General features: G+C 49.5%; 1 protein-coding gene and 1 non-coding gene across 7 annotated transcripts; one reads left to right on the top strand and one right to left on the bottom strand.

Moving 5' to 3' along the window:
• Positions 1-2,820: 2,820 nt before the first annotated feature.
• LOC122439548 (intercellular adhesion molecule 2-like) lies at positions 2,821-14,506 on the bottom strand. Of its 6 annotated transcripts, none has more exons than XM_043464729.1 (6): positions 13,477-14,502; positions 8,894-9,025; positions 7,542-7,645; positions 5,802-6,059; positions 4,211-4,531; positions 2,821-3,537 (listed from the first exon to the last, which is right to left on the bottom strand). In XM_043464729.1, the coding sequence occupies exons 3-6, from the start codon at positions 7,633-7,635 to the stop codon at positions 3,422-3,424; spliced, it is 789 nt and encodes a 262-aa protein (XP_043320664.1). In that variant the 5' UTR covers positions 7,636-7,645; positions 8,894-9,025; positions 13,477-14,502; the 3' UTR covers positions 2,821-3,421. The 6 variants fall into 6 exon arrangements, with proteins under 6 accessions (XP_043320664.1, XP_043320638.1, XP_043320654.1 ...); XM_043464703.1 differs by having other exon boundaries at positions 7,542-7,812; positions 13,477-14,501; XM_043464719.1 differs by lacking the exon at positions 8,894-9,025.
• On the top strand, positions 12,549-12,621 carry TRNAV-UAC. The gene has a single exon. It is a non-coding gene; the product is annotated as a tRNA-Val (tRNA).
• Positions 14,507-15,416: the final 910 nt, after the last annotated feature.

The following is a 15,416-nucleotide window of genomic DNA, read 5'->3' as shown; positions in this document are numbered from 1 at the left end:
TTGTACCAAGAGGCAGAGTTTCAGAGCTGGGTGCCAGGCAGCCAGCTGGGCTCACCCACAAGCAGAGGTTTTGCTCTCACAGGCCTGCCCCTCAGCGCCTACCACTGAAAGTCCTGGCTTAGCAAAGACACAAATGAAGATGCATCTGGGACCAAGACAGGGCTTTCCTGGTGGCCAAGTGGTAAAGAATCTTCCTGCCAATGCAGGAGATGCAGGAGGCTGGGTTTCGATCACTGGGTAGGAAGATCCCCCAGAGGAGGGAATGGCAACCCACTCCAGTATTCTTGCCAGGGGAATCCCATGGACAGAGAAGCCTGGGGGCTACAGTCCACGGGGTTGCAGAGTCGGACACGACAGAAGTGACTGAGCACCGCACAGACAGGACCAGGGGCAGGAGAGTCCGATGCTGTGGCCCGTTCCGTGTGCACCATCCCCGGGTCTCCCTGGAGGGTCAACAGGAGGAGGAGACGGAGCCCCAGGAGGAGGCCCTCTGGTTTTCCACCACCACTACCCGCCCTGCCCGATGCCTGCTCTGGGCCCCCTGCCCCCCTGGCCAGGCACTCTCCCTCCCCTCCCCTTCACCAATCCTGCTTGCGGGATTCAGCTGTGATTGAGCACCACCATCCTGCATCTGGGAAAAGGGGGGAGTAAGTGAGGCTGGAGGTGTGGGTGCTGTCAGGGCCTTACCCTGGGGTTGAAAGAGGTAGCCAGGGGCCAGGGGTGGTGTGGCGAGACCTGTGGGAGTGAAGAAGGAATTCATAGGGCCTGGACTCCATCTCAGGCCTGTCTGTGCTGATCGTGGGCGGCCACCTCTCCAGTGGACTCTGAACTCTGTGCTTAGCGCCTGTGGGAATGACAATGGAAGGATAAGACCCCGCTCTGGGCAGGGGAATCTTGAAGAACAGACACTAATCACCCCTGCCTCCGGACACTAGCTATCAGAATGTAAGCACAGGCTTATCAGTTATTAACTATTTGTTATGTAACTGCGGGCTTATTGATTATTGACTGTTTGAACACATAACACGTGAAGGATGGGGTTATTATAGTTGTATTTACCCTTCCTTTGTTTATGTAAGTCTCAAGGGAATTGGGGTAGTGGGTTTGGACACATGGGGTATAAAAGGTTTTCACAAATGCTGGTCAGGGTCCTTGGCTAAGAGGAGACTCTGCCTTGGGCCCGCCAGTGTAATAAACTGCACTCCACTATCTGCATTGTCCTTCTGAGTGAGTCTGTTTCCCGGAAAGCGTGGCTATAACAGGAGAATTGCTGATGCCACCCCAGGATCTCTGATGGGGGATCTCTTCTCTTCTCCATCTCAGCAGAGCCATGCCCCCACCCCCACCCACCTGTGCCACGGGAATTGTGGGTGCAGATGTATCCCCGGCTTCAGTGAAGTAGGGACCGTGTGGGTGGTCAGCAGGGCCTAGGCCAAGGGAAAGATCGCAATGCTGGAAGGGCCATGTGCCTTGGGGCGGTGGGGGGAGGTCTTATTATCATCGCCACAGACAAGGGGGTTCTGTCCCCTCAACTTTTCTTCCTTGGGGTCCACTGAGGCAGGGGTAGTCACGGTGAGGCTGCTTCTCCCCCCAGACTACTGATAGGTTACAGTGAACGGTGTCAGACTCCAAAGAAGATTTAGCTTAAGGACCAGAGAGCAGACTTAATCACTCAAGAGGTTTTGTGTAGCAGAGTTTTATTAAAGTATGAAAAGGACCGAGAAAGCTTCTGACCTAGACATCAGAAGGGAACGGAGAGTGCCCCCCTCGCTAGTGTTAGCAAGGGAGTTATATACTTTTTAAATTAGTTATTACAATAAATCAAAAGAATGTCTTTAGGTTGTGAAGATCTTACTAGAAACACACCCATAATTTACATTTTAAGATATCAGGATTAGCCCGAAGGTTTTCAGGAAGGAAAAATTGCCCTCAAGCAGGATACATAGTTGTTATATAATCCTCAGTACAGAGTTTAAACTGAGTTGTTTGTTGTAATCATCAGTTCCTCAGGTTAAAGAAAACAATGTTTTACATGACTAAGGGCTTCCCTTATAGCTCAGTTGGGAAAGAATCTCCCTGCAATGCAGGAGACCCGGTTTCAATTCCTGGGTTAGGAAGATCCCTTGGAGAAGGAAATGGCAACCCATTCCAGTATTCTTGCTTCTTGCATAGAAGAATCTCAGGGACAGAGGAGCCTGGCAGGCTACAGTCCATGGGTTTGCAAGAGTCGGACACGACTTAGCGACTAAACCAGCAACAACATGTGACTAAGAAAAAAAGATGTTTGTTCTTTCCTCCTCCTTGAGAATTCCAGGTCCCTTTCTCCTCCTCCTTGGGGACCCCAGACTTCTTATCAAGCTGCCTAGGAACTGCCTCTCTCACACTACGATGCTGAGAGCCTCAAGACATGAGAACAGACATCAGCCCTGGAGCCCGCGCCAGCTTCATCACGGAGCTGCAAACAGCCCTGGAGCCCCCGTGTCCCTCTCCTGCCCAACAGCCCCTTTCTACACCTGGCAACCCTTCTTACCTTCCCATCTCCCACCAGGCCCTGTCCCCGGGGTGAATGAGTCCCATCACCACCACACGGAGACCTTGAACCAACTTGATCTCTGATCCGGGTAAGAGCCCCTTAGAGCCCCGACCAGGCCCCAGAAGCCACATGAAAGGCCAACCATGTCCAGTTGATTGCTGCCCCGGCTGGCAGAGGCCTGGGAGACGGAGCCCTCCCTCGACCTCCTCCCCTTATCCTCTCTCTGGATGACCAGGCCTGCAGGGTCTCCATTTAGCCCAATAACAAAACTGGAGGTAAGAGGCGAGGACTGCTTGGTTTCCATGGCTCTCCGAAGGCCCAGAGTGGTGGGGGAGGCCTGGCAGGGAGGTTCCCGGAGCCAAGCCATTGGGCCCCCACACTCACCCCTGGATGCTGGCTCTGTTGGCAGAAGAGAGAAGTCAGAGCCATGTCCTGGAGGGCCACGTGGGAACAGAGTGTCTCTCTGCCCCTCTGGGCCAGGCGGGTCTCCCCACCCTCCGTCAGGAGGAAGGAGTCACTCAGGGTCCCATGAGGCTGGGTGCCTGGTGCCCGGGCGGGTCAGCCTGGGGGCACGCCAGGGCCTGGGTTTGCTGGGGCTGTGGAAGGCCTGCGAAGGAGAGGGCGGAGGGGGCTGAGGAGACATTTGGAGACAGAAGTCCAGCCAGGCCTGGTGGCTCCCCTTCCTGGCCATTCCCAGCAGGAGACACGAAGGCACAGGGTTAAGTCCAGGTGTTTGTGTTCAGGCTGTTTGCCTTGGTCCCCCAGCCAGGCCTGGACCGCACCCTAAGGAGCCACAGTGAGTTCCAGTGGCCGTCGTGCCAGTGGCCACGCCACTCACACCGGCGCTGCCCGGTGGCTCGGTCTCAGCCTCTTCTAAGCGGCGTGCACTCAGTTGTGATGTGGCCGCCACCAGTACCGGTACAGGAGGACGGATGTCACCAACAAGAGCAGCAAGACTACCACGATCGTGATGATGGTCACCATCTGGTTGTTGGGCACGGGCTCTGGGTAGAGAAGCGGTAGAGGTCACACAAGTCCTCTGGTCCCAGGTGCCAGGCTCAAGGGAGAACAGGCGTCCACCTGTCACCCACCCAGCCACCCCTGGTCATCCTGCTGTCACTCTGCATTGCAGAGATGAGTGGCAAAAGGTGTTATCACTAGAGGGACGAGGACCGGGGTACAGGCCACCAGCCGGCCTCTGTGAGACCATGAGGGCAGATGGACTCAGATGGTCCCCTTGCCACGGGCTGCCAGACCTCATGGCCTGGACCGTGGCGTGGTCCAGGCCAAGCTCCTCCCTGGGCAGAGATGAGGGAGCTTCGGCCAGACTCTGAAGACAAAGAGGATCTTGGCCATCTAGGGTCACAGAAGAGCCGGGCTCCAGGGGACCTTAGGGATCAGTCAGGTCATATTTATCATTGCAGAGAGCAGTCAAGCCCAGAGAGACGAGCTTGACTTGGTTAAGGTCATCCAGCTCACTCTTGACCAAGCAACTAGTCAGAGTCCAAGCTACGAACTTGCTGGGAGCTCGCCAGGAGCTCCAGGAAACCCCAGGGATCAAGTGTGGTTTCCCCGAGTGCCTCCCCGAGCTGGCAAAGAGTGGGGCAAAGGCGTTTTCTTCCCCTGAGGGGCTGAAAGTGAATGCTCCCCGCTCCTGATCTGTGGGCTCCCCCTCACCTTTGACTTCAAGCCTCTGGGGATCTGAGACCCTGTGGATGAAGCCACCGCCGCAAGAGCGCATGTCCATCTGGGCCTCACATGAGAAGTTATAGAGGCCGTCTTCCCTGTGAGCTGTGGTGTTGTGGGTGACCACGGCATCTTGGGGGGAAAGTGCTGTCCCCACAAAGGTCTGATTGCACAAGATGTCAGTACCACGGAGCAGGGTGACAGTGAGACCTTCGAGGGGGGCCACAACGGGGACCCTGCACTCGATGGTGAACAGCGTCCCTACGGCCACTGAGGCGGGCGACAGCGTCAGCAGCACTTGCTTTGGAGGGTCTGCAGGAAAGCGGAACGGAGGTCTGGTCAGGATGGGTGTGCATCTCTGGCAGGCCCCACCCAGCCCAGACCATCCCCTGTGACCACTGTGTTCTCAGGAAGTGGGCTGGGGATGGAAGGAGGAAGCAGTTCAGGGTGAAGGATGTACTGGGTGGTAGTTTTAGGGACATGATGACTTCTGGAATGGACAAGAAAGGAGGTGCCCTGGTGTCTACAAAGAAAAGGTTCAGAATCTGTTCAGTCAACTAGAAAGATAAAAGCTTGGACTGTGTCTCTTTCCTCTCCATAAATTCAATAGAAATTTCAAAAATTAAACAGTTGGATAGTTTTGTTGAGAGAGACTTAGAAGAGAGTACTCACTGGAATGGGGCCGTGAATTGTGAGATTATCAGAGGCGAGGGCAAGAGTCAGACCTGCCTTGGATTTCAGGATCAGGTTTAAAATTATCTCTATCCCTTGGCTATTAAACTCCATGGTTCCCTGAGTTCCTGTTTGTTTGTTTGTTTGTTTTAAGACTTATTTCTTTGGTTGTTCCAGGTCTTATTTGGGGTATGTGGGATCTAGTTCCCTGACCAGGGATCAAACCTGGGTCCCCTGCATTGGGAGTGCTGAGTCTTAGCCACTGGACCACCAAGACATCTCTCTGGGATCATTTTTGAACTAGAATACCTAGCCCCCATTACACCAGGATAATATGGTAGATTTAGGACATGTTTCTACTCATTTGATCCACTGATGACAGTTCTGAGCGATACCCTGGGTACTGAGCTTCTGAGGGAACCCGGTCTCTCCATGGTCTCTGTGGCCTGTGGGCAGGTGTGTGTGTGTGTGTGTGTGAGATGGTCACACATTTGCAAAGGGCCCTCAGGGGGAGATAAGACCAGGACCTTCTCTCCAGGAGGTGAATGGGTTAGTGGAGAGTGTGCCAGCCCTCCTGATGGGGTCCCTGCTGCTTGTCACGGGATGCGGGGTATTCTGGTGATGGGGGTGCTCCCCAGCTGGGAGGAGACTGTGGGAAACGACTTTTAGATCTGTCTAAACCTTGCTTGGATTGTTTGCTTCTGAGCAAATCTCAAAATCCTGGTTGCTGGCAGGGTTCAAGGAGTCCAGGGGAGGGTGTGAGCAGATTCTGAGCCTGTGGCCTGGATCCAGGAGCCCAGGGAGGTGGGGCCACAGGGGAGCACCCAGGAGAAGTGACAGAGCAGCTCTGGGTGGGTTTGCAGACACAGGCTCTGGCCTCGGGGAGCAGGGCCCCGTGGGCGACACTCACAGAACACGGTGATGTGGAAAAGTTTTGTCTCCTGCTTGCCACCGCAGGTGGAACTGCACAGGAGCTCCTCATCCTTGGAGATGTTGTAGACCTTGAACAGCTTCCACTGAGCCTGGCTCTCCAGGAGAGTCTTGTTTAGGGCCGTCTCCAGAACAATTCTCTTGGGGTCCGTACAACTGGCAGTACAGTTAATGAACTGAAACTCTCCAGACCCCACCATCAGTTGCTCTGGCCCCTCGAACGCCTTCTCACCAGACCCTGGAAGGACAGAAAACATTGGGCAGCAGACACCCCCGCTGCCCTGCCCGATGGGGCTGCCCACGATGGGCAGTCTGATCAAGGGGTGCCCTCTGCTCCTCTCTCCTTGTTCAGACATTACTGCCTCTGGTCTAGACCAAGGGGGATGCGCCCTAGTTGCCTCCCTGCCCCTGACTGCTCTCCCAGCTGGTCCCCTCCAGGTGAGTCTTCCTCATGCACATCTCCTATCCCCAAGAAGATTGTTTTAGAACTCAACCCCAGCCCAAATGACCTCTCCTCTGCTAAAGCCTCCCTGAAATGGAGGTTGATCGTGTCCTCTCAGGCCCCGTGTCCATGAGTTCGGCTCCTCCTTCACTCCTTCCCTCTCTTCTGCAAATCCTTGTAGAACACCAGCTGCATGGCAGGCACTGTTCTAGGCTCTGGGGAGCATCAGAGATGGAAGAAGTTCAAAGCTTGCCCTTGTGGAGCTCACAATGCCAGGAGGGACACAGAGTAACAAACAAGGGAAGTAGCCAGCCTGTCAGTTGGTGGAAAGTGCCTGGGAAAGGAAATAGGGAGTGGGGCGGGCTGTCACGTTAATACTGTGTCCTGGACAGATTTCATGGAAACACTGACATTTGAGGAAAGGAGGAAGGAGATGGGGGGAGCTTGGCTGCCAGGTATCTGCAGAGGGCAGAAAACCACCAGTGCCAAGACTCTGGGCAGGGAGGACACCAGGATGGCTGGAGCCCAGTGAGGAAGAAGGTGAGGAATCTGAACTGAAATTGGCCAGCTGGGCCTGTATGTGTCCTGTGTTCCCACCAGCAACACCCACCCACCCCCACCTAGCCCTCAGCTGGGGAAAGAGAAAGGTTCTGTCAGGAGAGAGAGAGCTGCCTTTGAATCCCGAGTGTGCCAGCTCTGTGGCCTTGGGCAAAGTGCTTTCCTTTTCTGAGCCTCAGTTTCCTCATCTGTCAAATGGGCTAGTAATCCCTTTCCTGAATGGTTGTCATGAAGGCACCTGACAGGTTTTCCAAAACAGAGTGCTCACACCTGGAGGCATTCTCCTTCACCGTCCCCTGAACTCCCCAGAAGGATCTTCGTTTTTGCTTTGATGGTCAGGAGAAGACGATGCCCTCCACTGACCTCTGCTGTCCACTGGGCCACCTCTGAAGACCAGCTGGGATCAGCGCTCACTTTCTCTTGAGCCCCAGCCTCCCTTCGTCTCCCCATCAGTCTCCATGACCTGCCACATCCACTATCCTGAAGTTATGGAGCCTGTTCAACCCAAAGTGTGAAGGCCGGGTCCCCCATCTGCTGCCCTGGTATCATGGGTTCATGGGGAAACCAGGCTTGCATAACATCCCACACCTGTGGCGGGCAGCCGCTGTGCTCAAAGCCTCAGCAACTTCGGGACCAGGACCCCCTTCTCCAAACAACACTAGGGGAACAAGCACCCTAACCTCTGGCTGGCACGCACCCAGTCTGGACCCCCAGGCTCACCTCGGCAGCAGAGCAGGGAGAGAAAGGCTGCGAGCATTCCCCAGACACCATAAGGGGCCATCTCGAGTGGCATCCGCAGGCTCACAGGGAACATTGAGGACTGACTGCAGAGAGGTGAAGGGCTCCAGTCAGGGAGGCGGGGGGTGGGGGGGAGGACTTGCAGCTGCAGTCCGGAACCCCCAGCCTTCCTAAGCTGATGATCGTATTTCCTCTCATTATCTGAGTGGTCTTGGGGAGGCCACATGGAAGGCCAGCTCCGAGGGCAACAGGTCTGCAAGAAGTTGGGCAGAGGAAGCCAGGAGTCAGCTGATAAGCAGGACATACCTGTTGACAAGCAGGACTAGTCCTCCTGGCACGATCCTATGTGGGGTGGGGCGGGTACCCGAGGCTCATGTGTGTGCGACATGTGTATGCACACGGGACAGTGACCACTACAAGCCCCAAATCTGGGGAGCCCTGAATCCCACAGGACACTTTATTGGTGTCAGCAGGGGAGGGACTTTCCAAGCTGGAAAGAGGGTTTGGGAGGCAATAGCTCGACATTCTCCTCCTTCCTCTGCCCCTCCCCTCAGATTTCTGGTGATGCACACGGCCCCCAGGCACTTTCCTGTCTCTAAGCTGAATGTGGTTTCACGTTACTAAGACAAGGAGGAAGGAGAAGGAAACCAGCGTTTCACTGATGCCTATTCTGTGTTAGGGACTAAGTTACGGTTTTAATACATTGTCTCATTATCACAGCAAATCTTCCAATTTTGACTGTGCATCTGAGGAATTTCAGGGCTCAGGTGAATTAATAACTTGCCTAAATCACAAAGATATTAGGTGATGGGACTGAGGTGAGAATTTAGGAATGAGGAGTGGCTGTTGGACAATTGGTGGCTGCCAGGGATTAAAGGGAGGGAGAAAAGGACTGAAAGAGCAGAGAGGATTTTAGGACAGAGAATCTACTGTTTCCCACTACAATGGTGCACAGGTGTCAGTACCCACTTGTCCAAACCCAGAGAATGTACACACCAAGACTGAACCGTAACGTCAACGATGGTCTTTGGGTGATAATGACATGTCAATGCAGGTGCGTCAATCATAGGAAATGGACCACTCCGATGGGAGATGTTGATAACAGGAGAGGCTGTACGTGTTTGGGGACAGGAGGTATGTGGGAAGTCTCCACTTCCCCTAAGTTTTGCTGTAAGCCTAAAACTGCTCTTCTAAAAAGAAGTCTACTAAAAAAAAATAAAAAATGAAGATAGTGGAGGATAGAGGAGCCTGGTGTGCTATAGTCCATGCGGTTGAAAAGAGTCAACCCAACTTAGAAACTGAACAACAACAGAAAAATAGCTCAAACACACCACCTTGCAAGGCAGCCTTCTGGGTTAGGATGCTTGTCAGCTGTGGATTGCTGTTGAAAATGCAGGCTTTCATGACTTCCCTGGCGGTCCAGTCGTTAAGACTCTGCTTCCACACAGTGGGCAAGTGTTTGATCCCTGGTCATGGAACAAACATTCCATACGCATATTCCATTTGCACGTGGTATGGCCAAAAATAAAGAAAATGCAGGTTTTTAAACTCAATTTTTAGCAGGTTTAGAGGAAGTCACTTACTTGGTCATTTCTAAATTTTTTATCTCAAATTACATTTTTAAAATACGTATTTATTCAACTGCACCAAGTCTTAGTTGTGGCATGTGAGATCTAGTTCCCTGACCAGGGATGGAATCCATGCCCCATGCATTGAGAGCTCGAAGTCTTAGTCACTGGACCACCAGGGAAGTTCCTCAGATTACACTTTAAAAATATTTAAACACAAAACCCAGTTCTGCATTGTTTATGAGACACATCTAATGAGTAAGATCGTGGAATGGTTGACAGTCGAAGAGTGAAAAAAGACATACCAGGCAAAAGCTAGCCAAAAGAAAAGCCAGGAAAGGTCTATTCATATCAAAGAAAAAAGAATTTTAAGACAAAAAATATTTATTAGGGATACAATGAGTACCTAGATTAAATGGTCAATTCATACGGAAATTATAATTGTTGTAAACTTGTAAGCACTTAGCTTGAAGGAACAACAAAGAGCAAAATTTCTTGCTATGATGATGATAAAACCATCATCATAGCAAGAAATTTTGCTACAACATCTCTCTATTATGAATAATGAAGCAAATGTGAAAAGATGCTCAACATCATTAATCATCAGGGAAAGTCACATCAAAGCCACAATGAGATATCACTGCACCACTGTCAGAATGGTTATCATCACAGACAACAAATAAAAACTTTGGCAAGGGTGTGGAGAAAAGGGAGCCCTCGTGTACTCTGGTGGGATTGTAAATTGGTGAGAATGCTGTGGAGAAAAGTACGGAGGAGCCTCAAAAAATTAAAAATAGAACTGCCGTATGATCCAGCAATTTCACTTCTGGGTATTCTCCTGAAGAAAACAAAAGCGCTAATTCGACAACATATATGGACACCAATGTCCACTGTGGCATCATTTCCAATAGCCAACATGTGAAAGTCACCTGCATGTTCATCCATAGATGCATGAATAAAGATGTGGTTGGTATAACTACACAACAGACTATTATTCAGCCATAAAGAATGAAATCTTGCCATTTTTGACAACACGGACGGACCTAAAGGGTATTATGCCAAGTGCAATGACTCAGACAGAGAAAGACAAATACCATATGATCTCACATATATGCAGAATCTGAAAAACAAAACAAACAAAACCAAAAACGGGCTCCTAGGTATACAGAACAAACGGGTGGTTGCTGGAGGCGAAGGGGCCGAGTAGGATCCAAAACAGATGAGTGGGATTAAGAGGTACAAAGCACCAATTACAAAGTGAATCACAGGGATGTAACACAGCATTAGGAGTGTGGTCAGTAATATTGTAATAACTTTGCAGGGAAACAGGTGGATACTAGACTTATTGTGGTGATAATTGCATAATGTATGCAAATACCAAACCACTGTGTAGAGCACCTGAAGGTTACATAATACCGTATATTATAAGCCAACCTAATATTTAAAGTAATGTATCTTGCAATTCACAAAAGAAGACTACAGATTCATAGAAACAGAAAGCAGAACAGTGGTTGCCAGGGCCTGGGTGCAGGGGGAAATGGTGAGTTATATTTAATGGGTATAGACTTTCAGTTTTGTAAGATTAAAAAGTTTCGAGATCCCTCATGAAACAATGTGAATGTAACACAACCAAATGTACATTTAAAAACAGTTAAGTGGTGTATTTTATGTTATGTGTATTTTACCATAATTGAAAATTTAATGAACACAACATTGTAAATCTTCAATAAGCTTAAAAATTAAAAACTTACAAAAAGTAAAAACTTATAAATCATTTATGCCAAGGAATATGAAACCAAGTAGACCAAGTCTTAGAAAAAGTAGAACTTACCTAACTTGATTGAAGAAGAAATAAAAAGCCTGAATAGTTCTACAACTATTAAAGAAATTACATCCATAATTTGAAATCTTCCCACAAAGAAAATGTCAGGTCTAGATAGTGTTACAGAAGTTTAAGTAGGGATAATCCTAATCTACTCTTTCTGAGGATGAAAATAGCAGGAACACACCCTCTTCCTATGAGGCCAGTGTAACCTTAATACCAAAATGAGACAAGAATAGGAGGAAATGGAAAAATTAGAAGCCAACGTCACTCATGAATACACATGCAAATAAGAAAAATACAAACAGACCAAATCTAGCAGAGTATTAAAAATATTAGACATCATATCCAAGTTAAGCTTAGCTATGAAAAGTTGGTTGCATGATAGAAAAGAAAGCTGCAAATGTCATTTATTATTGCTGGGAATAGTAAACTTTGGTGCTTTATGTCACATTACTTCAGCCTTCCTCTGAAATTAGCTGCATTTACAGCAGATAATTTCCTGCAACCTGAGACTCATTTTATGTTCCATGACCCCACCTCAAGTTTATACCATATTTTTATTTCTTTTTTGCTTTTTTGCCTCAGGGTCTTCAATGCTTTAGGAGTCACTTAGCTACCTGCTGCTGCTGCTGCTACTGCTAAGTCTCTTCAGTCGTGTCCGACTCTGTGCGACCCCATAGACGTCAGCCCACCAGACTCCCCTGTCCCTGGGATTCTCCAGGCAATGTTTCCCAGAAGCCTAGGAGTTTCAAGTTTCCTAACATGAAACCCTCAACCAACTATAGGCCAAGAGCTAGTAGAAATATGCTCCGGCCTCTTTCTTTTGGGGAGGCAATTCTAGCCAGCATCCTGTAGACTTATCAGAGATTCTGAAAGGCTTGACCTCCCTTTGCTGACACCTGCAACAGCAGTTATGCATCTTCTATTGGCTTTCTCTCCCCTGTTCCAGTCTTCTTCTTGTTCCTTCACTCCCTACTTCCTGGCCTCAATAATTCAGTAATCTACCTGAAATAATCTACCTGAACTGAAGTCCTTGATGCAGGCTCTACTTGAAGGAGCCCAGGCTAAAAACTTATGTTACAGACTTAAGAAGAACAAAACACATGATCATCTTAACAGATCTAGAAAAAAAAAATGATGACATTCAATATTCTTTCATGATAAAAGCTCTTAGCAGATTAGAAGGAAATATCCTTAAAATGATAAAGGAAACTTAGAAAAAGTTTGCACATGTACTATTATTTTTTTAACATCTGTATTATTTTTCTAATGAGTAAATCTTAGGAACATTTCCTTTAAAATCTGGAACCAAACAAGGATGCCCACTATCTTTGCTTCTATGTTAACATTTTGCCAGAGGTCCTTTAGAGTATAGTAAGATAAGAAAAAGAAACTAAAGGCCTAGGGATGGGAAAAGAGCAAAATCATCAGTATTTTCATATGATATGGTTGCCTAGATAGAACATTCAAATGAATGATCAGACAAATGATTCACAATAATCAGAGATTTTAGCAAGACAGCTAGCTGTAAGATCAATATCCAAAAAGAAATTGCTTTTGTATAGAACAGTAACGTAAAAAATGTAATTTAGGACTTCCCTGGTGGTCGAGTGGTTAAGACTCTGCACTTACACTGCAGGGGCCACAGGTTTGATTCCTGGTCGGGGAAGTTCTGCATGCTGCACAGAGCATCCAGGAAAAAACAGTAATTTTAAAAGCATACTACGTTATAGCAGCAAAAAGATAGAAGTAATACATATACAAAAACAAAAAGATAGCAGAATATAAGATCTATAGTAAGAACGTTATAAAACACTATTGAAAGACATTAAACACAATTTAAATAAATGTAGACCAGCCCATGTTTATGACTAAGGGATTCAATATTATAAAGAGGACAATTCTCTTCCTACAGATTTAATGCAATTCCAATAGATCCCAGGAAGGGATTTCATGGAAAACAAAAGATGATTCTAAACCTTATTATGGAAAGAACAAAAGGACCAAGACACCCCTAAAGAAGAATAAAATGAGGGGATTTGCCCTACTAGACATGAAGACTTACTATAAAATAAAATTTTAGTGTAGCTGAAGGCAAATTAACCAATGGAACAAAGTGCCCAGAAATAGTCTTGCATGAAACACACACCTGACAAAAAATGGCACTGTAAAACACTGGGTGAAGAAGGAGATAAAAGTAAATGATGCTTGAACTGGACCCACCTGGGCCATGGTGGGAAGGCAGCTCACGCTTCTAAGACAGTTATGTGGTTGACAGAGCAGGAGAGGAAGAGAAAGGACAAAAAGAGAAAATAACCACAAAGCAATAGGCTGTTGGACTCAGAGAGATGGCTGACATGAGCTCCTCATGCAAGGGCCAACCAGCCAGAGGAAATTTTGTAGCAGCTCCAGCCCCTGGGCGTATGGGCAGACAGGGAGGGAAAGAAGAACTCAAGTGTTGATTGACAATCTATCCCAAGCCCTTTCCACTGTGCCAAGAGGGAAGCGGGGAGCATCACCTTACCTGTATCAGCAAATGGGTGCTGCCGTGATAGGTAAACAGGGTGGCCGAGGTCCAGCTTCCAGCAGCCGTTCTTCCCTGGGCTGCTGCTGGTTCAACAAGTGCTACCTGGTTTTTGACTGATTTCCCTTCTCAGAAGTCACGTGCTTCCTGTCCCAGCTCTGACCTCATCCTCACATCACTTTCTGTTTGTTATCTCTTGTTTTAAGCCCTGGTAAATACATACCAGGGCTTCCCAGGGGGCTCATTTTTTAAGGATCTGTCTGCCAATGTGGGAGCTGATTCCTGAATCAGGAAGATCCCCTGGAGAATGAAATGACACTCCACTCCAGTGTTCTTGCCTGGGAAATCCCAAGGACAGAGAAATCTGGCGGGGTATAGTGCATGGGGTCAACAAACAGTCAGACACGACTGAGCATGCATGCATGCATTCAAGGGACTAAGACAGTCGAGGCCACAAATGCTGAAGATCCCCTGGTTGGGGATCTTAATTCCTCAATCAGGAATTAAGCTCGGGTCACGGCGGTGAAAATGCTACTAACCACTGGACCAGCAGGAAATTCCCTCTGCACCCTTTTTTTGGATGTGTGGTTTCTGTGCTCCTGGGGGCCTTTGAGGAATGAGACAGATACAGGATGAGCCGCTCACTGAACCCCTGCAGGAGCCTTGTCAACATCAGGGAGCAAGGTCTTCCCTGTATTCGACATGCCCAACCACCAAACAGTTCTACTTCCAATTAAGCACGATTGTTCTGAGATCTTTTCACATCTGCCACTTCACATAACAATCAAAAGAGTAGCTTTGTACCAAGAGGCAGAGTTTCAGAGCTGGGTGCCAGGCAGCCAGCTGGGCTCACCCACAAGCAGAGGTTTTGCTCTCACAGGCCTGCCCCTCAGCGCCTACCACTGAAAGTCCTGGCTTAGCAAAGACACAAATGAGGATGCATCTGGGACCAAGACAGGGCTTTCCTGGTGGCCAAGTGGTAAAGAATCTTCCTGCCAATGCAGGAGATGCAGGAGGCTGGGTTTCGATCACTGGGTAGGAAGATCCCCCAGAGGAGGGAATGGCAACCCATTCCAGTATTCTTGCCAGGGGAATCCCATGGACAGAGAAGCCTGGGGGCTACAGTCCACGGGGTTGCAGAGTCGGACACGACAGAAGCGACTGAGCACCGCACAGACAGGACCAGGGGCAGGAGAGTCCGATGCTGTGGCCCGTTCCGTGTGCACCATCCCCGGGTCTCCCTGGAGGGTCAACAGGAGGAGGAGACGGAGCCCCAGGAGGAGGCCCTCTGGTTTTCCACCACCACTACCCGCCCTGCCCGATGCCTGCTCTGGGCCCCCTGCCCCCCTGGCCAGGCACTCTCCCTCCCCTCCCCTTCACCAACCCTGCTTGCGGGATTCAGCTGTGATTGAGCACCACCATCCTGCATCTGGGAAAAGGGGGGAGTAAGTGAGGCTGGGGCTCTGGGTGCTGCCAGGGCCTTTTTCTGGGGCTGGAAGAGCTGGCCAGGGGCTGGGGGTGGGGTGGGAAGACTTGTGAGTGAAATTGCTGATTCCACCCTGGGAACTCTGATGGGGGGGGGTTCTTTTCTTTTCTCCATTTCAGTTGAGCTGTGCCCCTAACCCCACCCACAAGTGCCACGGGAACTGTGGGTGCAGATGTACCCCTGGCTTCAGATAGGGACCGGGCGGGTCATCAGCAGGGCCGGGGCCAAGGGGTGGATCCGAAGGTAGGAATGCCATGTGCACTGGGGTGGTGGGGGGTGGTCTTATGTCATCACCACAGACAAGAGCTCTGTCCCCTTAACTCTTCCTTGGGGTCCACTGAGGCAGGGGGCAGTCACGATGAGGATGCTTCTTCCCCCAGACCACTACAATGCCAAGAGCCTCGTGATATGAGAACAGACATTAGCCCTGGGGCCCAGGCCAGCTTCATCGCCA

Source organism: Cervus canadensis, chromosome 1 (assembly GCF_019320065.1).
Source record: "Cervus canadensis isolate Bull #8, Minnesota chromosome 1, ASM1932006v1, whole genome shotgun sequence".
In the NCBI taxonomy this organism is placed as follows: domain Eukaryota; kingdom Metazoa; phylum Chordata; class Mammalia; order Artiodactyla; family Cervidae; genus Cervus; species Cervus canadensis.
The sequence above is the reverse complement of the archived record's forward strand: the minus strand, read 5'-3'. Positions and strand labels throughout refer to the sequence as shown.